Source organism: Chelonia mydas, chromosome 1, assembly GCF_015237465.2.
Source record: "Chelonia mydas isolate rCheMyd1 chromosome 1, rCheMyd1.pri.v2, whole genome shotgun sequence".
Taxonomy (NCBI): domain Eukaryota; kingdom Metazoa; phylum Chordata; order Testudines; family Cheloniidae; genus Chelonia; species Chelonia mydas.
Window position 1 is genome coordinate 141,002,141 of NC_057849.1, and position 26,148 is coordinate 141,028,288.

Here is a 26,148-nt window from a genome sequence, read left to right on the forward strand (position 1 = left end):
GCGACCGCCCCCCAGGAACGCCTGTCCATAAATAGCAATCCTCTCGCCGCTGGCGCTAAGCCTGGTCGTAACTTGCAAGTCAGGGCGCAGCAACCACCCACCTCTCCCCATGAGGCACCCGCCCGCGCCTCTCTCCTCCAGAGCCAGAGCCGCAAACACATAGATTACTCGCAACACCCAGTGCGCCCGCGCGCAGCTGCGGCTCCTCCCCTCGACCTGCACAAGAGGGTGGAACAGGGCGAAGGGGCGGGCTGCAGAAAGACGGGACTCGCCGCGGCTTTTGATTGGCTGGCCGGCCGGCCGGGGCGCCTGGGTCGCCTCTCTCGCGCCACTTTCGGGCGCGTTGGCGCGAGCGGAGAGCGTGGTCGGGGCCATGGCGGAGAGCGAGAGCCGGCGCGGCGGTGAGAGGCGGGCGGGGCTGCGCGACTCCTGCAGGGGGGCTCGCGCAGCCCGGGGCAGGGTCTGCATGGCGGCGGTGCGGGGTGTTGTATTTGGGCTTCCCTTGAGCTTGTCTCCTGAGTTCCTGGGCGGGGGTGGCCGTGCTGCAGGATCTGGGTGGGGCAGTTGGGAGTCGCCGCTTTTGATTTTTTTTTGGGGGGGGGACACACTTCACTGGTGTCACCAAGATTCTCCTTGGAAGGTGACAGGGAGGGTGTGTTGAAATCGAGTCTGTCTTAAAAAAATAAACATACCGACGTGTTAAAAGAAGCTAGTGCTGACACTGGTCTCCGTCGTCCTGCTGAATTTGTGGTTTTCAATCACTTTTTTGTTTGGTTTGGGTTTTTTTGGGGGAGAATTTTTTTTTTCCGGGCTGGGTTTTAAGCTTCTACATAGAGGTAAATGTCTGTACCCGAAATGCTGTCAAGTGCATGGAGTAAACACAGGGAGGAGAGAACTGTAACCCTTTTTAATTTTAAAGAAACCTGCTGTTTCATGAAAACATAGGCATGATTTTCATCAACACTATCAGACGTGTGCTCCTTCCCCCCGCCCCATCCCACAAGATGTCATTGTTTTTAGGACAGTTGTCTGTACTTGATAGGTTGTGACTTTCCTCATCATCATCACTGTTTTGAGCCCTGAATTTCTTCACCCTCTAAATCTAGTAAAATCAAAATTGGGGTACAGAGAAATTGTATTCAGTTTGCTTAGAGTGAAAATACCTCAATACATGCAAAAAAAAGTTTAATTCTGTGTATTTTACATAAATATTTTTTGAATTGCTGTTGTGGCTTAACAATAACTAGAAACCACTACTATTTATATTATAAAAGGAGTACTTGTGGCACCTTAGAGACTTACCAATTTATTTGAGCATAAGCTTTCGTGAGCTACAGCTCACTTCGTTGGATGCCTCCGATGAAGTGAGCTGTAGCTCACAAAAGCTAATGCTCAAATAAATTGGTTAGTCTCTAAGGTGCCACAAGTACTCCTTTTCTTTTTGCGAATACAGACTAACACAGCTGCTACTCTGAAACCTATTTATATTATAGCGCTTAAGAGCCCTAATCATAGACCAGGTCCCAATTGTTCCAGGTGCTATACAAACATGGAACAAAAAGATGGTCCCTCCCCTAAACAGTTTACAGACTAGTATAAGATAAGGGACAATATGTGGATACAGACAGACTGGGGGTACCAAGAGAGAGTGACAGTATTGGCTAGCATGATGGGCAATGGCCTCAACATAATAGCAACCTAACCATTATCAAGTTTTTATTTTGGTAGGTATCACAGCAAAGGAGAGTTTTAAGAAGGATAATGTGCTAGTTTTGCAAATGTTTATGGGTAGCTTCTCTTAAGCATGAGGACCAGCATAGAAGAAAGCATGATGTTGCTTGATCAAAAATTTAACAAGTGGGAAATGGAGGCTGGCATCGTGGGTGCATTGGAGGCGGGAGTCGACAGCTTGATAGTGAAGGAAAGATGATAGGTAGAGTGGGGACAAATAAATTATGTTTGATGCAATAGAGAAAGAGGAGCCAGTGGTTGCGTGCAACAAGAGTGGTGACATGTCAAAGTTAGGAAAATAATCTTTGCAGCAGTCTTCTGAATGGTTATAATTAGGGCCCTACCAATTCACTGTCCATTTTGGTCAGTTTCACGGTCATAGGTTTTTAAAAATTGTCAATTTCATGGTTTCAGATGTTTATAGCTGAAATTTCAGGGTGTTGTAACCTTGAGGATCCCAATCCAAAAAAGTGTTGGGGTCGGGAGTCGTAAGGTATTGTAGGGGGGATCGTGGGTTTGCCTCCCTTACTTCTGTGCTGCTGCTGTCGGGTGCTGCCTTCAGAACTGGGGCGCAATGGCCAAGCTTTAAAGTCCACACCACCGCCAACAGCAGTGTATTGGGGGGTGGATTACCATACATTTTGGTTTTCCTGGCAGCCTCCCACATGGGCTGGAGGGGGCTGACAGCCACCCTCTCTTCTGCACTGCCTTCAGAACTCTGCTCCTAGCCAGCAGCTGTGGGGGACGCATTTTCTCCCATCCAGATGCTGCGGCATTGCCCCACCCCCTGCCAAAGAAATCCAAGACCTGCTCAAGGGGAGCCCAAATACAACACCCCCATATAGACCATGCCCCTCCGCCCCCAATTTTTGATGTCTGTGCTGGTCTCCTCTTTCTTTAGCTTCACAGAGGCAGAGCAGCAATTTGATGCTGCTGCTCTGGCCATGCCCCCTCAGCCCTCCTGCTCATGGGTGGACAAATTATTCCAAAGCTGTAAAAACTTGTATCAGTATTATAACAAATACTTCAGAGGCAACTGACCAACTATGTTCAGTGGACCAAAAAAAGAGGGGGGAAGGTCACATGGTAAAGATACTACTCAGCATCTGACATTTTGGCTCATAGCCATTCAGGTTGGGTAGAACTGTGGGAGATGCTATGAATTTGGTAGGGCCCTAGATATAAGCAGGGCAAGATCGTGCAACGAGCTTTTTGAAGGTGTACCACTGCGTCTGCATGAGCCCCATTAAAGTTAGTGGGGGTTAACCTCTGTTGATCTTTTTGTGGGATCTGGATCTCAATGATAGTGCTTTGCGAACAGTAACTGACAATGTGCTACTTTATTACCTAACTATTTTGGTTTAGAACAGGTCTTTACATTTTTATCAGTTGTGCCGGCTAAAAGAATAAATCTGTTAGTCTGACATTAACATGAGGGCAGGTCTACATTAGAAGTACTACACTGGTATAGCTGCACTGATGCAGCTATGCTGCTGTAACGTGTCCGGTGAAGATACTCTATGCTGACAGGAGAGCACTCTCCCGTCAGCATAATTACTCCACCTCCGCAAGAGGCGAGAGCTATGTTGGTGGGACACCCACTAGTGTCCGATCATCAGCCATTGGAGATATTTGCTACTAGCAGTCACAGATGAGCTACATGCCATTGTAGGCAGTCTCATCATACCATCCTCTCCATAAAGTTATCAAGCTCAGTTTTGAAGCCGGTTAGGTTTTTTGCCCCCACTGCTCCCCTTGGAAGGTATCAAGCTTCCTTCCCCACTCTGAACTCTATGGTACAGATGTGGGGACCTGCATGAAAGACCCCCTAAGCTTATTCTTACCAGCTTAGGTTAAAAAGTTTGCCTTGTCCTTGAATCCGATGCTGCCACCACCAAGCATGTTAAACAAAGAATAGGGAAAGAGCCCACTTGGAGACGTCTTCCCCCAAAATATCCCCCCAAGCCTTACACCCCCTTTCCTGGGGAAGGCTTGATAAAAATCCTCACCAGTTTATATAGGTGAACACAGACGCAAACCCTTGGTTCTTAAGAACAATGAAAAATCAATCAGGTTCTTAAAAGAAGAATTTTAATTTAAAGAAAAAGTAAAAGAATCACCTCTGTAAAATCAGGATGGTAAATACCTTACAGGTAATCAGATTCAAAACGTAGAGAATCCCTCTAGGCAAAACCTTAAGTTACAAAAAGACACAAAAACAGGAATATACATTCCACCCAGCACAGCTATTTTACCAGGCATTAAACAAAAGGAAATCTAACGCATTTCTAGCTAGATTACTTACTAACTAACAGAAGTTCTGAGACTGCATTCCTGGTCTGTTCCCGGCAAAAACATCACACAGACAGACCCTTTGTTCCCCCCCACCTCCCCCGCCTCCAGATTTGAAAGTATCTTGTCTCCCCATTGGTCATTTTGATCAGGTGCCAGAGAGGTTATCTTAGCTTCTTAACCCTTTACAAGTGAAAGGGTTTTGCCTCTGGCCAGGAGGGATTTTATAGCACTGTATTCAGAAAGGTGGTTACCCTTCCCTTTATTTTTATGACAGAAGGCTGTTCCAGAGCTTCACTCCTCTGATGGTTAGAAACATTTGTCTAATTTCAAGTCTAAACTAGATGTCCAGTTTATGTCCATTTGTTCTTGTGTCCACGTTGGCGCGTAACTTAAATAACTCCTCTCCCTCCCTCGTACTTATCTCTCTGATTTATTTATAAAGAGCAATCATATCTCCTCTCAGTCTTCTTTTGGCTGGCTAAATTCTTGGCGTCTCCTTTCATAAGACAGGTTTTCCATTCCTCTGATCATCCTAGTAGCCCGTCTCTGCACCTGTTCCAATTTGAATTAATCTTTCTTAAACATGGAAGACTAGAATTGCACACAGTATTCAAGATGAGATCTCACCAGTGTCTTGTATAATGGTACTAACACTTCTGTGTCTCTACTGAAAATACCCTGCCTGATGCATTCAAGCACTGGTTGTCAGTGAAATAAAAGCATAAAGAAGGAAGCTAGATGTCTAAAATAACCTTCCTTTCCAAATCATGGATAGTGACAGCTGATGCACCCCTAAAGGAGGTTGGGTGGCAGCTTAACAATTGTCACCCTTCCCTTCCTGAGTCTACTATAGGTGCATTATTACCACAATCTACCTATTCTGCAGCTCAGCAGCGCCCACAATCCTTGATGTCTGAGCAACTCTACTCACTCAGCAGCTTCATGGCGCCGGATCAGCATTTTGGCGCCACTGCTTTGTTCATGCCTCTTCTGCGCCCACTTGCAGCCAGATTCTCTGCCTCCACAGCAGTGTGTGGATGGCAGTTCTGTTGCACCCACCTATCTTCTACCTTCAGTGTGGTTTTTTTTTTTTTTTTTTGGAGGGGGGCAATGATGAGCCGTGGTCTCATACTAGCCCTTTCCTTCTCACTGGGTTGGTTTTTAGTCAGATGACTGAACCCACCTGGAACCTTTCTGCTGGCTCCTTTGCACCCTTTTGGTACAGCTGAGCAGTCTAAAAAGCACTGAACAAAATCTAAACAGTGCTCTGTCTATGAGACAGCCTTCCTGGCCTTGGCAGATGATGAGTTGTGCTCAGCCTTCGGTCCCTAACACTGTTAGGTCCCAGGACCATGAGTTGGGCAGACAAGTGGGATCCCCTGCTCACCAGAGCAGCTGCAAGTCCACTGGGAGGAAAATAGACCAGGAGTTCCTGAGCAGAGCAGGGAGAGACTCCAAAGAGAAGGAGTACCCCATGTTGTTCATTGTTCAAAAGCATACGGGAGGAATCCAAGCCATAGACCTCAAATGATTCAACAAGTGGATGAAGAAAACAAAGTTTCAGATGGAGACCCTGACCTCTATGGTGTCATGCCTGTCCTAGGAGGATTTTTTGACTTCAGTGGATCTGGCAAAGTGTACTGTAGTGGTCCCTCGCTCTCCAGTGGGGAGGGAGGCCACTCTGCCTCACTGTATTGGGCGGTAACTCTTGGGCTTGGGTCACGCTGGCGGGGCCGAGCCATAAGCCGTCTATAGTTCTGTGGCCTATAGAGGCAAACAAGCAATAACAGTCTGGGGCACTTGTCCCCACCCTCGGTTGGGGCAGAACACTGAGTAGTTTTTAGCATGTAGCCCCTCAACTGAGGCTGGCAGTACTTAATAATCTAAAACTCTGGCCCTTTGAGTGAGGCAAAGCTAGGGCAGGCTGTAGCTTCAGGCTCCTGGCTAAGGCAGCCAGCAAACATACACAGTCTGGGGCTCCAGCCCTTTGGGCAGGGCCGAGCAGGGAGGAGGCTGTAACCAATGTTCCCTCTAATTTTTTTCAATTCATGCAGAGAATGCATTTTGTTATGTGCAGCACCAGTATCGAGGTAATGTGTGGATGTGCGCCACCAGTAGAAACAAAAAACATATATATATAATTCTTTAAAAAGTTACCATAGGTATGGCCAATGGTACATGTAAAAAGGACCGTAAAGATTTCCTGGAATCTGACATTTTAGAACCAGATCCTCAGCTGGTGTACAGCAGCCACGAAGTCACTGGAACTTCTTCGATTTACATTAGGATTTGGTTCTTCAAGTGTATCATATTAGAACGGCTTCCTTATCACTATTGCAAACACATAGACTGAAGTCTTATGCATATAAGAGGCTTTTCTGAAGGGCAGAAAACAATGAAATCCTATAATGTGCTATCATATTTCAGGTTGCAGTTCCCTTTCCTCAGAATTTAATCTGGTGGCTGGCAGTGCACAGCTGAACCTAAACTGAGATTCCACACCCAAATGAAATGAAAACTCCATGGTATCTTGAAGGTATTTTTCTTTGGCTAAAGGTAGTAAAGTGTGGCATTTCACGGTCTTGTATCAATCTTGGTTTAGGATGTGGATCAGGCTCAATAAGGTGTACATTTCTGGCAGATAAAATACTGCTTATCCCCATAAATCTTGTGTAAACAGAGGCATTGCAGAACAAAGAACAAACATTTAATTGCTGTAACACAAGATCTCCCTAAAAAAAGGGGGGGTGCCTGGGGCCGAGGGAGAGAAACTCCTGTCCGTGCTGCAGCCCTGGCCGGGGCTGGGGCTGGGGCTGAGGGAGAGAGGCGCCTCTCCTGCACGCCCCAAGCTCCCTCAAACCCCCATCACCACCCCCCACCTCACCCCACTGCCCTCACCCACCCTCTCTACACATTCTCCATGCTCACCTGTGTGCATGGCTCTTGTGCGGCTGAGCAGGCATGCACCTTAGAGGGAGCACAGGCTGTAGGCTAAGCCTCCTGGCTCAGGTAGGGATAAGCACCCACACAGTCTAGGGGCTCAGGAAGGCTGGAGGCACCAACTGTGTCTAGCATCCTAGCTTGACGGACAGTAGACGTACTTAGGCCTCCATGGTGGGGAGTCTGCCACCTCGGGTGGCGTGGCAGGGGGACGCGGGCCCACCTGACTCCTCCACATCCCAGCCCAGGGCCCCAGCAGTGGTGGAGTGATGTGCCACTGGGTCAGCGGGGATCCAGTTGCAACACGCTGACCTAGAAATAGTCAGCAATGTAGCCAGATAATCGTCTGCTGCCCTGGACTACTTACCACTTACCCTGGGGAGGTAGGATCTCTGGAATCCGCAGTCCTCTGGCTCCTCTGGGTACATGGCAAATGGCAATCCTGGCAACTCTTCTTCTGGGTCCGTGCCCTCTGCAGGATGCTGCAGAGTGCAGATTCAGCTGCTGGGAGCTGTAGCAGAATAGAAGCGTCCATCTCCTTTCCTGGCTGCTGCTCACCTGAGCTGTAGAGCCCTTCCTTTACACTTGCTGTCCCATCCTGGCGTGGCAAGCGGGGTCAGTTTGGCTCTGCCGACCAGGGAGTGTAGTGGTCCCTTGCTTTCCTGTCCAGAGGGAGGCCACTCTGCTTCGCTACACATACCTCCACATTTCTGTCAGCCTTGCTGTCACAGGTTCCTAAGATTTGCTTATGGCAGGAAGTAACATCAGTACCGGATGCTCTCATTTGGCTTGTCCTCTGCTCTCAGGGTGTTTACAAAGATGTTGTTAGTAATGATAGCCTGACTCAGGTTGCAGGGTATCCACCTGTGCCCCTTCTTGGACAACATTTGATCAGAATGCCATCCCCGGAAATAGCACAGAGAGCCACATCGCTGACATTGAGTCTCCTATAAGCACCCGACTTTATCAGTGTCAAAAAAATAACACACTTCAGAGTGGACATAGATACCTTGATAGCAAGGATCTATCCATCACTAGAAAGATTCAAGAAGATTCAGAACCTCTTCACATTGTTTGGGAGCTGCAAGAGGCCTGCTATAGCACTGGGCCTTCAACTACTAGGCCTTCTCCTGTCGTGCATAGGGATCACTCCCTGGGTGCAATCATGCATCAGGTGCCTTCAGGCCTTCATCGTAAAGGTACAGGACCACTCCTTGGAATACATGAAGGATCATGTAAGGGTCTCAGCACAGGTGTTCAACTCCTTAAAATGGTGGTCAGCCCAGGGCAATGTACACAAAGGTATACCCATATGCTGCCCAGATCCTCAGGTTCTCATAACCAACTCCAGCCTGGAGAGCTGGGGCTCACACCTTGGGGCCCAAACATCTCTAGGCATCTGGAGCCTGGAGGAAAGGGCCCACAGCATAAACCTTCTAGAGCTAAAAGTGATCAAGCTGGTGCTGTGAAGGTTCCAGCCCAGCCTAGAGGGGAACCCTGTCCCGATTCAGTCAGACAACATGACCACCATCACTTGTGAACAACCAAGGGGGAGCAAGGACCCCAGTGATACATGCAGAAGCAATGGAAATTATATGATAGATAGAGAACTGTCTCCTATTCCTCAGAGCAATTCATGTAAAGGGAGACCCGAATCAAAAGGCAGATTAGCTCAACAACTCTGAGTGGTGCCCGAATTAGGGAGTCTTTGAGTTAATTGTCCAAATGTTTAGCGTTCCCTCAACCGTCTAGTCATGAACCATATGAATGCAAAGAGACCAAAGTACTTCACTAGGGAGGTAGATCCCAGATCTGGGGGACAGATTGCCTGTTGCACAGATGGCTGCAGGGTCTCCTCTGTGTTTCCACACTTCCCATTACTAGGGAAGGTGGTTGAGAAAATAAAATGAGAACAGATAGCAGTCATATTGATAACTCCACATTGACTGAAGAGACTCTGGTTTTCAGACTGAAAATAGGACCTCCACTACAACTCCCAAAGAGATGGGACATCCTCTCACAAGGTCGTCTTCATCATCTGGTAGCTAGTTGGTTGCATCTAACAGCCTGGCTATTGAAAGGGAAGTGCTGGTCCCACTGGGTTTGTCCTTCGAAGTCATCAAGACACCGCCTTCATCTAGAAGAGTATCGACATTGAAAATGCATTTTTCCATCTGGGCCAAGTTCTGGTGCTAGGAACACAAATCAAATCTTAGAAATCCCAGCTATTTTGGACTTTCTCCGAAAATGCTTTGACAAAAGTCTCCAGCACAGCTCCATAGCATGACAGGTATCTGCCCTCAGTAGCACGATGTTTGTGGGATCCCTGGGTTCTCTGGCAGAGCACCCCCAGGTAGCCAAATTCCTTAGAGCACTCTGATTAACCGAGTTAGCAGTCAGGCCACTCAACTGATTGTATTGAGAGCTCTGACAAGCCATCCCGTTGAATCACTGACATCAGTGTCAGCATTCTATTTGTCCATCAAAACTGGCTTTCTGATACCCATTATGTCTGCCGGGGAGTGTTGGAGCTGGCAGTCTTTTCTATGCAGGAACTTTACTGTTTGTTCCACAAAGACAAGGTGGTGCTTAGGACTCTGGAATTGTTTGGTCTGAAGGTAAACTCTTCCTTCCATGCTTCCCAACAGGTGGTTCTCCTATTATTCTGTCCAAGGCCACAACATCTTACTGAGAGGGAGTGGCACACCTTAGATCAGTGGTGGGCAACCTGCGGCCTGTCAGGGTAATCCGCTGGTGGGCTGCAAGACAGTTTGTTTACATTGACCATCCACAGGCATGGCTGCCCACAGCTCCCAGTGACCGCGGTTCGCCATTCCCGGCCAATGGGAGCTGCGGGAAGCACCGGCCCTCTGCCCAGGGCCCTTCAGAGTGGCAGGTGGCGTGCGGCCCCTACTCCCCAGCACTGGAGCACTGGGCAGCACAGCCCCAGGGCCAGGGGACCCCAGCACTGGGAAGCCCCAGCTACTCCAAGTCCCAGCCACCCTAGCCCCAGTTGGCTTTCCTTCCTGGAAGAAAAGCAGCCTATCTGGGCTGGGGTCAACTAGCAGCAGGAAGGGAGGGGGCCTGTGGGCGGAGTGTGGGCAGGGCCACACGGGGCTGTTTGGGCAGGTTCAGTCTTCCCCTGCCTATTGGACACTCCACCCATGTTTTTAAGGAATAATCAACAGTGAAATCATTGTTTCTCTAAAATTAATATTAAACAGTTACTGTAGATTAAATGTCTGAAAACAAGAACAATGCGTAGTTGAATTATACTTCTGATGTTTTTAATATTCATTTCAGCTACATCAGACTCTGGAAGTTTTGCAGTGTCACGTTCTCGGCGTGAGAGAAAATCTAAAAAAGGACACCAAGAAGCTCTAGAACTCTTGAAAAAGGCCAAGGCGGGTGAAAAAGTAAAATATGAGGTAAATAGGTCAATCTTTTCTCTTGTTTAGACTTTCTATATAAAAACCTAAGTTGAGTTTTGGGAATATTGATCTTTGTCCTAACCTGTATAAAGCTGATCACTTGCTTCTGGAAATTATGGGGAATGTTAGGAAAACAATATTCAGTCAAGACCAACTTGCCTGAAAGGTGTTTTCTTAGTAAAATTTTTCATGAGACAGTAGTTATTTCTGTATTTGCCACTTCTCTGACCCTTGCCATTGGAAATTAAAGAAATTGGTGAGCAGCATTTAATTTTCAGTCATTAAAATGGCTTATTGCTTGAACATAAAGTTTGATCTGCCTTGACAGTTATTCTGTAGTGAAAGGCTTGCATTCAGGACTTCAGCATGTATCAATTAAATAGTGGACTAGGAAACAACTTAACTTATGATTTTCAAAGTATTATGCGATCCAAGTATGGTAATGTTAAGGCACTGCATCTTGGAAGGAAAGGAAAAGTCAATTTATATTGAAGTATTAAACTACTACAAAGTACAGCAAAATGACATAGTAACTAACCAGATATGCAACCCCAAATAGCCTTTTTTCACCCACCTGGATGTGGACAGAGGTCTGGGATAATCAGACCACTTAAGATGCATGTTCAGCTTAACAGTGCCTTGTTTCTCAGTCCAGGTCTACGCTACATACTCACTTCAGTATAACTATGTCACTCGGGTGTGAAAAATCCACACCTCTGAGCGACATAGTTATATTGATCTCAGCACTGTCCACACGGGAGAGGGGTTATGTCGTTGACGGGAGAGCTTCTCCCGCCAACGTAGCTACTGCCTCTTGCAGAGGTGGAGTTATTAAGCCAATTGGAGACCGTGCTACAGCGGTACAGCTGTGCTGATGCAAGTTGGTAGTGTAGACGCGCTCTCAGTCATAACTTTTTGTTAAATTAAAGTGTTTGCTAATATTACATTGCAGTTGATATACCTTGTGAAGCTTCCTGGTGGTACCCTGGGTTGTGAGGCACCTCGCTATCAATTCCCTTAGCTGAGGAAGCCTTGTATGTTCCTGCTGTTGGTCAGTTCCCCAGCTCCACGAGCCTCAGGCAACACGCACACTGCCTTCCAGGCCTCTGCCAGTCTCACTGTTTCTTAACAGGTTAAGGGTAGTCACCACTCCAACCCCCGAGTCTCCCACTGCAGCACCTAGCCCCTGATCCACGGGACACTCTCACAATTCCCAGATCTTATACTCCCAAAGAAACAGTATACATAGCACTTAGATATGTGTATAGTAAAAACAGGAAGAAGGGTTACATATAAAGTGAAGTCATAAATGCATTCTGGAATCTAGACTTACTTCACTAGATACTCCCTTGACTAATAAAGTTTAGCTCACATAATCTTTCCAGTGCTTGTCAGCCAACCCAAGCTGTGATCTGTTGGTGTGTGTGGTTTTCTTTCTTTTTTTTTTTTTTTTTTACATGAAGTAAGCTGATGTGTTTGCAGAGTGAGTCCTAGTCTCTACAGTTATAGTCCAGAAATCTCTTGTCTTCGCATGTAAACAGGACTCCTTCCTGCTGAATTATTTTTTTCTTGTAAATTTCCTCTCTGTAAAATCTTCAAATCTCTTCATTAGCATTCAGCTCAGCCTGTAAATGGGCATCCATTGTGATCCATAGTGTTCAATTACATATAGCCAGGCGCATAAACGTTTCTTTCCTGACAGAAACTTTTTGATGCACAGTGTGACACAGGCTTCCAGTAGAGATCTTACATGACACCCTTTGGGAAACTAGTATGAAGATACTAGACCCTGGGGATCCCAGTAACCCTTAGGTATTCCTGTGTTCTCTGCCAGTTGGCACCAAGAGGTCTCTTGGTGAGGTACTGTGATGCTTCTGTGGAATGCCCAAGGTTGTGAGGAACTTCACTACCACCTGCCCTAAAAATGAGGAAGCCTTGTCTGTTCCTGCCAAGGGTCAGGGCCCAGACTCCAGCAGCCTCAGGCAATATATGCACTCTCCTCTTAGCCTGCGTAGGGTCTGCAGTCCCTTTGGAGACAAGCAGTAGGCGCACTCCAGCCCCTGAGCTTCCCGAACACCCCCTTGGAGTATCCAGCCCCTGTTCCACTGCATACTCACAGAATTCACAGATCTGCTATTCCCAAAGGAACAGTACACCTCAGAATTCTCTCTCTTCTCAATTTACAGCACTTATGCTTGTTTTCACTATAAACATATCACAGTTTTTATTTAACAAAGAATAGAGGTTAGAAAAGAAGCAAGCAGAATTAATGGAAACAAAAGGTTACATGTAAAATAAAATCATAATACTCTTTCCCTAGAGCCTATACTTAACAAGACATTCTCTTGTCTCCTAAAGGTTAACTCATCCAAAGTCTTTCTCCCAGCATTAAACAACCAGACTGGCTGGTTGATCCTCTCGTCATAAGACAAACCAGCTGGTCCCCTTCGTGTAAGATACCTGGGTTTACTTCTGCAACCCCACATATAGTTCAAAAGATCCATTGTTGTCACTTGTCAACAGGGTACCCCCTGCTGCTTGCTTTTTCTTGTAGAAAATCTCTCTTGGAGGCTTCACAATCTCTTGACTTGATTAGCATTTTGCTTATACTGTAAATAAGCATTCATTGTGAAGTGTACAGTACTCACTTTACGTATAGACAGACATATAGTCTCCTCCCTGAAAGAAATTGTTTGTCATCTTCTGGTGACCAGCCCCAACTCCCAGACCTTTAAGAGCATAATTTTCACTATACATTCACCTAACTCCTTACATATTATCTGTACATATGTTTTGCGACAATTATGGTGATCATTGTGACACAAATTATCAGTGGAAGCCTTATGTGACATCCTTTGGCAAACTATTGTCTAGAGACCGGACCTGGAATCCCTAAAACCCTTATGCACCTTTGTGCCCTCTGCCAGCTGGCACCAACAGGTCCCCCACACTCATACCTCATCTTCGTGTTTGAGAAAAGAAACCCAATCATTATAGCTCTTCTTTCCCAGGAATCCATTTCTTTAAAGAAAGCAGATAGTCTCATATGAGCAGGATAACAGTTGGGGGGGGGGGGAGACGGTCATTTGACAAATGTATTCACTGCCATGATGAACTGGAGTTTCAGCATCACGCGATAGCTGTTTTATTTTAATAACATCTTCCCTATTGGATCTGTCAGTACTTGTGACTAGAGCCCTGCAGATCCGCGGGTATCCACTTTATATCCATGGACCATTTCTGCAGATAGCGCGGATGCGGATACAAATTTTGTAGCCGCGCAGGGCTCTGATGGTAAGAGCCAGGCGGGCAGCTGTGAGGAACTGCGGCATGGATCCTCCACCTGCCCTGGGTGAGGGATTTGAGGGGCTGGGACACTGGGCGGGAGCTGCTTGGGCCCCCAGGGCAGGTGGAGTATCTGCTGCAACTCCCCACAGCTGCCTGCGCGGCTCTCCCCGACCCGGCTCCAGCCGAGGAGGGGGCGGCGGCTCGGAGCCGCAGCCTGGCCATGGTGAGAGCTGGGCGGGCAGTTGTGGGGAGCCGCTGTGGATCCTTCACTAGCTTTGGGGATCCCCTGGGCAGCTCCACAGGTTTCCCTGGCCAGGCCAGCGTGGAGCCCAGCTGGGGAGCTGTGGCGGACCCTCCACCTGCCTGCAGTACAGATCCCCGCGATCCAGGCTCCCTGCCCAGTCAAGGGCAGGTGGAGGGTCTGTGACTCCATGCAGGCTCCCCACAGCTGCCCACGTGGCTCTCCCTGACTGGGCTCTGGCAGGGGGATGCCTCGGAGCCTCAGCCCAGCCCCTAGTGTAGAGCCCTGCAAATCTGTGGATATCCGCAGATAATTTTTGCAGATAGTGGATCAGATGCAGATACACATTTGTGTACAGTAATTCCTCACTTAATGTAGTTATGTTCCTGAAAAATGTAACTTTAAACGAATCAGGGTTAGGTTCCAAGGGAATTTTTTTCGCCAGACAAAAGGCGTTATATACATAAACAGTATAAGTTTTAAACAATGATGTTTGTATCGCTGCAGCTGCGCCACTGCAAAGTCTCTTGTGTAGCCGCCCTATGCTGGGGGGAGAGAATTCTCCTGCCAGCATAAATAAACCACCCCCAACGAGCAGTGGTAGCTATGTCGGCAGGAGAACGTCTCCTGCCAACATAGTGTTGTCCACACAGGCACTTTTGTCTGTGAAACTTATGTCGGTCAGGGGTGTAGTTTTTTTCACACCCCTGACTGACAAAAATTTTGCCGACAAAAGTGCTAATGTAGAGAGAGCCTAAATCTTAAACCTTATTAGACTAGGCAGTATTTAGAGCAAGCAGTTTTTCTCACCCCGTTGGATGTTGCACGTAGGTTACAGTTCTTAATACACAGGCTTCCCCTTTAAGCCTAGGATGAGTCTCCTCAGTTAGTCTTTTTCTTCCCAGTGTTCTTGTTGCTTCCAGCATAAGTGGGGGAGGCGAAAGGTAAAAGCATGGTGCCACTGTCCCCTATTTTATATCCTCAATCCATGTGCCTGGAAAATACTAGCTCAGACATATCCTGGTGGGCTTTGCTGAGTCACAGAGTTGAGCAATCTCCCATTGTATGATGCTTGTGCAGCTCTCTTACGGCATTGTAAATTCCTTGTTTACAACTCCCCTGCTGATTTAATGGTCATTTAACACCCACCTGGAAGTGGATCACCCCCTTTGTTGTCAGGGAGAACTGGCAGTGGATGACCCTGAAACTTGCAACATATTTAAATAACAACCATACAGCAAAATGTCATAACTTCATACACATAAAATCTCATAACTTCATAACAATATACATATTTTGACAGAACAGTCTGTTTCAGCATATCATGACCTTTCATATGATATCTTACATGGCATGCCTTGCATGAAATAAATCCTAATTATATGATGGGGTGAATACGGGGGCTCCAGGGTGCTGTGCCATAATACTAAAAAGCAAAAATGAAACACCTCAAACTGAAGGAAGACTTTCACTTGCTATTTGTGAACAGTTCACCCTGGTGTGGTTAGAGAAGAAAAATCCAATCTAGTCTGAGTCCTTGATAAAGCTGCTTTATTAAAAATATGGTAGCTTGAGAAGTGTTAATTCTAAATATGCCTTGCTTGCAGGTTGAGGAGTTCACAAGTGTTTATGAAGAAGTTGATGAAGAACAGTACTCCAAGATGGTCAGGGAACGCCAGGATGACGATTGGATTGTAGATGATGGTGTGTAAGATGAATTTAGGGGGCTCCCTTAATATGCTGAGTAGAAGCATAAAATGTGTGGTTATTCTTGCATATATTTCTAAGCCGCAGGTTGAATGGCTTACAAGTTCCAATATCTTTTGTATGCATTTTAAAACACAAATAATAAAAATTTACCCTGAAATTATCTCAACTCCATCAGGTTTCATGAAGACCTTGCCTCAAAATGTAAATGCCTCAGTGCCCTCTGTAGATCGGTTATAATACAGACCAAAAAAAATGAGCTTCTACACAGAGACTTTTGGCCTAGATTTTTAAAGCAATTTAGGTGTTGCGGCACTCAACATCACAATGCATAACTGATTTAGGAGTCCTTAGGAGACTAAGTGCCTAAATCTCTTTTAAAAGCAAAAATCAGAGTCCTAAATCAGTTAGGCATTGTGTGACTGAGTACCGAAACACATAAATAGCTTTAAAAATCTGGGTCTTTATGCCAAAGCATTGTTGAGTTTATAATAACACATTCAAGATCAGTGATTCAGATATTTTACATTGACTGCAAATACAGTGACTTTGTTCCATTGAAAAATGGTTCTCTGTTGCAAACTACAGTTATTTTTTTAGTTGATCATGTACTAAAGGTAGTTACTTTGATCCGAATATGGTTTGTTTTTTAGTTTATTTTTGTACTCAAAATATATAAATTTATAAAGTAATGAAAAATTGAGAGCTTGTTAAACAGAGGAAGCCCCTTAGCAATGGAGATTAAGTTTAAATTTCATCTTTCTAACTTTGCAAAGGGTCACTTAAAGTATATTTTTAACCTTCTTGTACAGATGGGATAGGTTATGTAGAAGATGGAAGGGAAATCTTTGATGAAGATCTAGAAGATGATGTCCTTGGTTCCAAGAAGAAAGGTAAATGAATTGAACTCTTGAAAGTTTCTCTGGTTGCTTTTTTTTTTTTTTAAAAGGTGCATACAGTTGGGTACTTCTGTTGACTTCATGCAGTCAGAATGGGTCAGTAAGCCCAAATATTAGCACAATAACATAGCTTCCTGGGAAGGACAACTTGTACAGGTGTCCCTGATACCGGAAGTGACTGCGGTTTCATAAATGTGTCTGGAATCAGGGTTTAGCCTGCAGAGCCTCTTTTTATTCCTGGTGATCGTGTGTGAGATGAAGTAATTATCAGCGCTTAGGGTGAGCTACAGCCAGGGAAATCACACTCATATAACTACATGCTCCCTCCCCTGGACACAAGGGTTTTTACCATCCCTTCCTCCTTTAAGGCTCTCTCGTAGGCTCCTGTTTGCTTCTTTCAACCTGCATCTGGGAAGTCTCTTTTGTTCCCCTTCAAATATCTTTGCTTTCTAAGATAACTCAGGATTACCTTTGGACACAGCTAATCCTATGTCTCAGGCACTGTCACCTCAGGGCAAGCATAACATCCGTTGCCTTGTCTATAGTATGAAATTGAACCATAATATTTGTACAAGTGGGATATTACAGAATCATAGAAATGTAAGGATGAAAGGGACTGTGTGAGAGGTCATCTAGTCTAGCCCCCTGCACTGAGGTAGGACCAAGTATATCTAGACCAGGGGTCTCAAACATGCGGCCCGCAGGATTCTTTCGTGTGGCCCCGCGTGCCCCTCTGCCTGCCCCATGGCGCTGTGAGCCCCGCGCCGCTCCCTGAAGCGGCCGAACCATGCCCCTGCGGGGCCCAGGGAGGGGCAGAGGGCTCTGTGTGTTACTCTCACTTCCAGGCACCGCCCCCCGCAGCTCCCATTGGCCAGGAACAGGGAACTGTGGCCAATGGAAGCTTCGGGGTACCTGGAGAAGTGGCAAGAGCAGCACACAGAGCCATGTGCGACCCCGCCCCCTCCCACCCCGGGATGTGGTTCCAGCTACTTCATGGAGCAGAGCGGCCAGGGCAGGCAGGCAGCGAGCCTGCCCTGGCCCTGGTGCATGCCGCTGCCACCCCAGAGCCACTCTAGGTAAGCCGGGCCGGGCCGGAGCCCACACCCCAACTCCCTGCCCGTCCCCTGCCACACCTCACCCCTCCTGCACCTCAACCCTCTGCCCAGAGCCCCCTGCCACACCCTGCACCACTCCTTCACCCCCTGGGGGCAGGGATGGGGTGGGGTTGGAATGGGGGCGGGGAAAGGGTTGGAATGGGGGCGGGGTCTCATGGAAGGAGTGGGGTGGAGGCGGAGCCGGGGGCAGCAAGCCAGGAGTGTCAGTGATGCGGCCCTTGGGCCAATGCACTAGTTCTCATGTGGCCCTCATGGTCATTTTGAATTTGAGACCCCTGGCCTAGACCATCCCAAAAATCTGTTTTAAAAACCTGCAATGAGGGGGATTCCACAACTTCCTTTGGAAGCTTTTCCAGTACTGAACTATACTTTATATTTAGGAAGTTTTTGCTCGTATCTAACCTAAATCTCTCTTGCTACAAATTTAAGCCCATTACTTCTTATCCTGCCTTCAGCAGACATGGAGAACAATTGAACACAGTCCTCTTTATGACAGGTTTCAGAGTAGCAGCCGTGTTAGTCCGTATTCGCAAAAAGAAAAGGAGTACTTGTGGCACCTCAGAGACTAACCAATTTATTTGAGCATAAGCTTTCGTGAACATCCGATGAAGTAAGCTGTAGATTATAGTCCTCTTTATAACAGTCTTTAACATATTTGAAGACTGTTATTGGGTACCCCCTCAGTCTTCTTTTCTCAAGACTAAACTTACCCCGTTTTTTTAGCCTTTATCTTGTTGTCCTAAACCTAGACATCACGCTTTCTGAACCGTTTTCATTTGCGTAGTACAAATGAACATGAATAGTATGAATACGCAATTAGAGTGTTGATAGTAGTAATATTTACTATTTTGTCAGTAAAGCTGTTCCTTTCAGTGGTCAGCTGTGGTCTATGTTGGTTCACAATTGGCAGGTTAGTTCATAAAAGTTAATGTTGTTACTACAGGTTTGTATGTGTAAAAACATTACAATGCTTTGGTTCTAGCTGTATCCTTAATAGTTGACTAAGTTTCTATTAAGTGTGTACACTAAGTTATACTACATTATGTCCTGCTGTGTCTTCTCTACTGGGCCAATGAGGACTTCCTTCTGCCCTGCCAAGCTTGGGAGCACCAGCTTCTTTAGGCCCATAGTTGCTCCTGGTTGAGATGGTGTGCTATTCCTACTGCTCCCTATCTGTTGTAGCTGTTTTCATAGAGCTCATCATAATACTATGTAATTGTTGCATACAGACTGTACTTATATTGTGATGTTCACTGTGGATTCACCTCTGTACTTCACTGTGGATCCCTAGAAAGCTCTGCTAGGGAATAATGTGGGTTTTTCAAGTACAAAATACCATCCTGTTATGTTGGGGAAAACTCTATAAACATTTTATCAAGAATGCTTTGTCCCTGGTTTTCTTAGTTGCATTGGTCCAGAAGAAAGCAGCTGCTTTGGGAGGTTGTGCAGACTTTTATAAACTGCATGTGACTTTACCAAATGCTGTGGCTTATTTTGTTTAGGTATGGGCCCTGGATTTTAATGGTATTTAACTATAAGTGGTGACATAAGTTTTACAGTTCTTCTGTTTTATCTAGAACATCACAAAAAAGCTGCATTTGAGTAAATTTCAAGTTTCACTTTTAAATCACTATGAAGTATTTTTCAGCATATACTGAAAGCAATCATATCCTTTTTCTGTACAAAAATAATTCATTTCCCTTATCAAACCTTACGTGCAACCTTTTTTGTAGAGGTTAGTGGAGCAATATTCAGGACAAATTTGTGTAGTCTTGTTACTCTACAGTCTACGCAGCTTTCTTCAAACTTACTGTTCAACCTGCAGAGTAAACCGGCTAACTTTCAGACCAAACCAGTGTGGCTAGCCAAAGGTTTAGTAGGGCAAAAACAACGCTTATAATAAAGCTCTGTAAATTTCTTTTAGCCATTTAGATGTTTGTCATCTTTTGGCACTGTTTATAAAATATGTCTTAAGTTAGATAAATATTCAGTGCTACCTGCATGAAGCTGCATCAGTGGTGGTTGGGGTCTAATGTTTTAATGATCGGCTCTCTAACTGAAATAACTTTAACTTATGAAAGTGAGCCAATGTTAAGTCATACAAACGTTTTCAAAAATCTAGAAAATCTTTGTCTTCAAACAAGTGTAATTAATTTCTTAAATATGGAAATGTCTGTTCATTTTTTTCCGTATTGGTCTACTTTAAAGAGGTTGGGACTTTACACATTTCCATATGTAACTTGCATGCTTAAGCCAATGATTATATATTCATGAACATACAGTAAATCTAATTTATACTTCTGGTTCCATTGTGGACAATCTAAAGAGATTTACAAATCATATACAGGGATCCCTTTCTCCACTAAAAAGGTTAAATGTTGCAATTGTGTAACGTCATTTTGCTGCTCTAGCATCTTCAGATGGAATGTGCAGGATGTAATTACCCAAACTGGATTTTGACCAAGACAGCAGTTTAAAATCTGCACTCTTGTCAAAAATGCCGTAGGATCTCCAGTGGCAACAAATGATCAGAATCTCTTACAGCTCATGAAAGATTGCACTTTCAATAGCGTAGTGCCCCTAACATTATGCTGGGCTCAATACTGACTCCCAGGAAAGAGTGCCTTTTACTGAAGTATAAACATAGTTTCTTATAACAACTCCGTTTACCGTAGAGGCTTTCTGTGCTAGTACTGGGCTACTCCTAATGAGCTTGTGAGATCAGACAGGATTTCAGAATAGGCAGGTTTAAAACAAACAAAAGAAGTATTTTTTTCACACAACACACAGTCAACCTATGGAACTCTTTGCCAGAGGATGTTCTGAAGGCCAAGACTATAACTGGGTTCAAAAAAGAACTAGATAAATTCATGGAGTATAGGTCCATCAATGGCTATTAGCCAGGATGGCCAGGGATGTTTGCCAGAAGCTGGGAATGGGGGACAGGGGATGGATCACTTGATTACCTGTTCTGTTCATTTTTCTAGGGTGCCTGGCATTGGCTGCTGTCGGAAGACCAGATACTAGGCTAGATGGACCTTTGGTCTGACCCAGTATGGCCGTTCTTATGTTCTTTAGTGGTTTCTTTGACTGAGTCTCTTTTGGTTCTTGTGAAAGCTACCAGTTAATAGCCTTGAGGACAGAGGTCATCTGTTTATCTGCAGGATATGTACAGGGGCAAAGGAAGCTTCTGCACAGCTCCCTGTGGGCAGGTCTACACAAACATGAAGTTTGCAGCAAGCTGGGGTATGAATCTATCCCACACTAGCTGTCCATGCGGACCCTGATGATGTGCACTAATGAACTAGACACGCTAAGTAACTTGACTAAGGTCACATAGAAAGTCATTGGCAAAGCAAAGAATCACACCTTGTCTCCATAGTCCTAGGCTTGCTCACTAAGCTCACTTGGACCATCTTTCCTGTCTGCAAATACTAGTATGAAAAGCGCCTCTGCCGTACCATACTCGGGAGCAGTGGTTCTCAACCTGTTTACTGTTACAGGCCACATATGCAGCCCACAATGAGTTATCTGGGTCGCATCCAATACCACCTGTATGGCCCTGAGGATGTCACATGGGCTGCATTACTGCTCTGGAGTGACCACGTTTTAGTATGAGAGAGGTGGTTCAGTCATTGGCCTCTGTGATACTTCCAAGAAGGCTACAAACTCTGGTGATAGCTTTTTGTAATGTAACGCCTTGCATGAACTGCCAGCTTACGCTGGATTTAAGCAAGTAGCCTAAAGGTTAAAGATGGTCTCTTTACCAATTTCATCAACTGTCCAGCTCCCACTGATAACTGGACCCTTTAATTATTTGAGAAATCACTAATCTCTCTTGCTCCAGTAGGAAAAAGTGACAAAACATCCACAAATGACAAAAAGAATGTGAAGAAGTCTGTGGTGTCAAAGCCAAACACTATCAAGACTATGTTTATGGCTAGTGCTGGGAAGAAAAACACAGATGTAAGTTGTATTTTTATATTTCAACTTAAATGTCCTACGTTCAGTTAGACTTGTAACTTTATTTTTTTCGCTCAAAGTGACAAATGTTTTGGTTTCAGCTGTTTGACTTTTTTTTTTTTTTTTTTAAATCAATTGGCACACAAGCCAGACGAATCAAAGCTCCCATTGGGAGTTTCTGGGTGCTGGTCACTCTTGAAAATCTGGCCCATGGTATGTGGAACCTCCTTATTCTGCATGGACCGAGTCTTTCGGTTCAGTTAAGTGCATATAATTAAGTCTATATAGCTAATACAGCTGTCTAATATTTTACAGAAAACTGTAGATTTGTCCAAGGATGATTTACTTGGGGATATTCTGCAAGATCTGAATGCTGAGGTAAGTAGTTGAATTTTGAGGGGTGTAATGTCCTGAACCCCCTAATCAATGATGCAATTCATCCAGTTGTCAGAAGTTTGTAAGAAGCATTTTTTAAAAAAACTGGACCACCTAAGATTTTGTTATTTTAATGAAGTCATTCCCAACTCTTGGCTGTGACAGTCTCTGTCCCATGAGTCATCTTTAGGTACCCACGAAGTCAGGTCAGCCAATGACTTTAGTTAATCAGCATGACAGTACTCGTTACTGTATTAGCAGACTTCCTTAAAATTGTAAAGACTAACACTTTCAACAGCATGTATCACAATGTCCTTTGGGGTTACTGAACATGACATGTCATTAATATAAATGAAAATTACAATTATATTTTAAAAAAATTAGACTATTACCATGTCCTTCACTTAGCTTTAGTATACATATTAGATACTCATCCCCATACTATTTGATACCTAATTTTACCTTATAACTGATACCTTAACTGTTACTAACATCACAAACATCTAAATAGTTCAGGAAATGCTTTCATGCTATCCTGATGTTGTTTGCTGTTGCAAGGCGTATGTGGAATACCCGACTTAGTTGAAGGTAAGTGAGAAAAACATTTTAATACAAAATACTTTCATCCTATTTTCACTTAAGCACACAGTCTGTTGTTGTGGAATGGTTGGCTAGTCAATAAAGCTTTGGAGTTCGCTTTCTAATACGCTTCTCCTCATGTTCTAAATAGCATTAGCTCTTTCTGCATTTATAGGCATAAATGTACATCTTAACATTGCTTGTCCACTAGTATGCCAACTACTAGTAGAAAATCAACTACAAATCTTCCTTAACACATTCTCCTTAACTGTTTCAGTGGTAGCTGTGTTAGTCTGTATCAGCAAAAAAAAACGAGGAGTCCTTGTGGCACCTTAGAGACTAACAAATTTATTTGGGCATACGCTTTCGTAGGCTAGAACCCACTTCATCAGATGTAAGATCTGATAAATTTGTTAGACTCTAAGGTGCCACAAGGACTCCTCGTTTTCCCCCCCTCCTCCCCAACTATTGACTTTACAGACTGTTTCAGTAGAGAACACGTCACACTTATGACTCTCAGCCATAACTGATTTTTTTAACTTTTTTTTTGTCATACGTCATATTAACCGTAGTCTAAAAAAAATCTACGGTGAGGGATGGGAAGCATTTGAAAAACTTTCCATTGCATCCACACATTTTTAACTGAATTTCTCTGGCTCTTGTGGATCTCCAAACTTCATCCAAACCAAATTCATGAAGACTTGTGTCATCAAGATTCCTTCTTTCATTTAAATGCTAGCAGTCTGCTTGATGCTGTATAAAATACAAGGAAAGATGGTCCCTGTCCTGTGACTTACGATCTAAAATTTTTATTGACTTTCTTTTCACACCAGGATTTTGTATAATAATATATTATCAGTTGGCATCATACTCCCACTACTGCTTTGGCTGTTCTGGACCCTCTGGGCCTTTGTTTTGCATTCTCCTCCAGTTTAGGAGCAAGCTATGTAGCTGCTTTTAATGATTTTTTTTTTTTAAGTTAGTTTTTTCACAGTGTTAACACTCAAAACCAAAACCTTTATTAGAATCCTTATGGCCTTATCACTTTAAGTGAATTGGGGGGAAAAAGTGGCTTAGTTGGTGGGAAGGATTTCTTACTTGCTTTGGGAGCGTTTCCCCAAATTCCCTAAGTGAAGACACTTCATAGTGTCACTTTTTGTTGGGACTCTGATACTTTTGCAGTAGCTGATGCAACATGCATGCAGGGTTAGAGGGAGAAGAGAAAAATTGGGTGGCTTTTTCTGTCTTTGTCAAATTCTAATGGGCCATTCTCATGTTCTCCATCCTCCTTTTTAGACCGTTCAGATAACTCCACCTCCAGTTGTAAAGCTAAAAAAGAAAAGACCTGTTGGAGCTTCACTGAATCCTTTCTCTGTACAGTCACAGGCCCATACGGTAAAGTTGCAGATCCAAATTAATGATTTTTTTTTTTTTTTTTGCTTATGACTAACTTATGTTTTGAATAAGTAAGCTCCTGTTTTATTATTGGCTTCCTTAGTAAAAACAAGGTCTGTAATTTCCTTTTTGGTACTCTAATATAGAGATGAAAATACACTTTTGCCTCTGACTATCTTTATAGTTGGATGAGTACATGCTGTAGCTTCAGTTATCACTAAACCATTCATACAGTGCTGTAGAGTTACATGACACTTTACACATAGATACTTCATATGCACTAAAAAGCTTATCTAAACAAGATATGAGAAAAGGATATTGAAGGGTTTATTAAGGGAGGATGAATTTTTAAATGAATTTGGAGGAAAAGACGCTTGGCAGATGGGGGCACAATGAAATAGGCATGAAGTGAGGTGGGAAAAGGAGATAAGGCAGAAAGATTGCAAAGAGCTTGTTCAAAAAGTTGAAAATGGGAAGATGTAAATAGGGGAAATATTATTTAAGAATGTGGGTGCGTATACGGACCTTCAGTTTTGCAGAAGGTGGGGAACCAGTGGCAGACTTCTGATAGGGGTAATATGGTTTGAGAGGAGGCATGAAAGATGACTCTAGCAGCAGCTTTTTGGAGAGACTCACTGCTAAGAAGCAGGGAGACTGGACGGTAGGCTATTGCTATGTCAAAAGCCTTGATATATGGGCAGTGATTTTAGCAGTGGAGACAATGAGGTGAGGACAGAATTTTTATGTGAAAAGACTTAGTGAGAGCTGCAAGGAGGAGAGAAGAGTCAAAGACTGAGGTTCAGGACCTGGAAAGTGGGACGGATAATGGAATTGTTGATGGAGAGATACAGAAACAGGAAAGCTGAGAAGTTAATGTTTGAGGAGGTGAGTTTGAAATGGCAGCTGGGCATCCAAAAGATGTCAGGCAATAAGATACAAGACTGGGTGAAGAGGAAGCCACTGGAATTTGAAAATCATCTTGTGTAGTAGAAGTAGATGAAACCGGGGGAGTAGATAAGATCACTGAGGAGAAAAAGAGGGGCCAGAAAAGAGAAACTGAGGAACAACAGTAGGGAAGAGGGTCAAAGGGATTTGGAGGTGGCTGATAAATGTTCATGGGCAAAGAAAGAGATGTAGCATACAGGGACAGTTTTTAGTGAGCGATACGATTGAAGTATACAAATGGTATAGAGGAGGTAAATTCTGTTTACCATTAAAATACAAGAATGACAGTATAATTGGAAAAAACAAATTAAAAACTGAAACATGCTCTTACACCATGAATAATGAACTTGTGGATTTGTCACAAGAGATTATTGAGACTAAGAGTTTAATAGGATTAAAAAAATTACCCACATATCTAAATAAGGATCTAAACCCTGATGCTTCGGGGGTGTTAGTCAACTACTAGCTGACATAGGTTAGGAAGAAGACGTGCTCTTCCATAATTGTCCGTGCTACTATTTTCCTCTGAAGCATATGATACTGGCCATTGTCAGAATGCTGGATTAGATAGGCCAATCGTCTGATGGCCCTAGAACAGTGATTCTCAAACTTCTGTATTGGTGACCCTTTTTACACAGCAAAGCCTCTGAGTGCAACACCCCCTCCCCCCCCATCCCCCCAAATTAAAAAACACTTGTAATAGCGTTAAATAATTTTTTTTAAATGCTGGAGGTGAAGCGGGGTTTGGGGGTGGAGGTTGACAGCTTGTGACCTCCAAACCCTTCCCCCCCCCCCGCCCCCCCCCCTCCCCCGCCAATGTAATAACCTCGCGGCCTCCTGAGGGGTCACCACCCACCGTTCGAAAACCCCTGTCCCAGAAGGAGCAATTAGAGGTTTTAAGAGCTGTCCACAAGGTAGAATGAGAACCAGGAAGACAGTCTTGGAAACTAAGTGGAAGAGAGCAGGTAGTGACTAACATTTTCTATTTCAGTAGGCAGATCTGGAAACATAAGTACAGAGAAGTGTCTATTTGGTTGAAGTAGGAGGAGTCATAAGTACCTTAGTGAAGGTGCCTTCAGCAGAGGGCAGAAGATGAATAAGAGAGGATGAGGTTGGAGAAGGTAACAGTCTAGGATTTCGGAGAGTAAGAAAGGGAATAGGCAACTTTGATCAAAGGAAGGCTTATTTAAGACAAGAATAATGATTGGGCATCTGGGGTAGACGAGGTAAAAAGAAGTAGAGAG

General features: G+C 44.5%; 1 protein-coding gene across 8 annotated transcripts in view; it reads left to right on the forward strand.

Moving 5' to 3' along the window:
• The first annotated feature begins 218 nt into the window (after positions 1–218).
• POLA1 (DNA polymerase alpha 1, catalytic subunit) overlaps positions 219–26,148 on the forward strand; it is a 349,214-nt gene continuing 323,284 nt past the window's right edge. For 6 of the 8 annotated variants that reach the window (XM_037901935.2, XM_043537998.1, XM_043538001.1 and 3 more), the window contains exons 1-7: positions 249–401; positions 10,270–10,394; positions 15,534–15,630; positions 16,446–16,526; positions 21,495–21,613; positions 21,926–21,988; positions 23,861–23,959. In XM_037901935.2, the coding sequence (XP_037757863.1) occupies positions 374–401; positions 10,270–10,394; positions 15,534–15,630; positions 16,446–16,526; positions 21,495–21,613; positions 21,926–21,988; positions 23,861–23,959 (612 nt within the window). In that variant the 5' untranslated portion in view covers positions 249–373. Of the gene's footprint in view, positions 402–6,453; positions 6,563–10,269; positions 10,395–15,533; positions 15,631–16,445; positions 16,527–21,494; positions 21,614–21,925; positions 21,989–23,860; positions 23,960–26,148 lie in introns of those variants that run through there. The other 2 variants (XM_037901946.2, XM_043537997.1) reach the window with 2 other exon arrangements.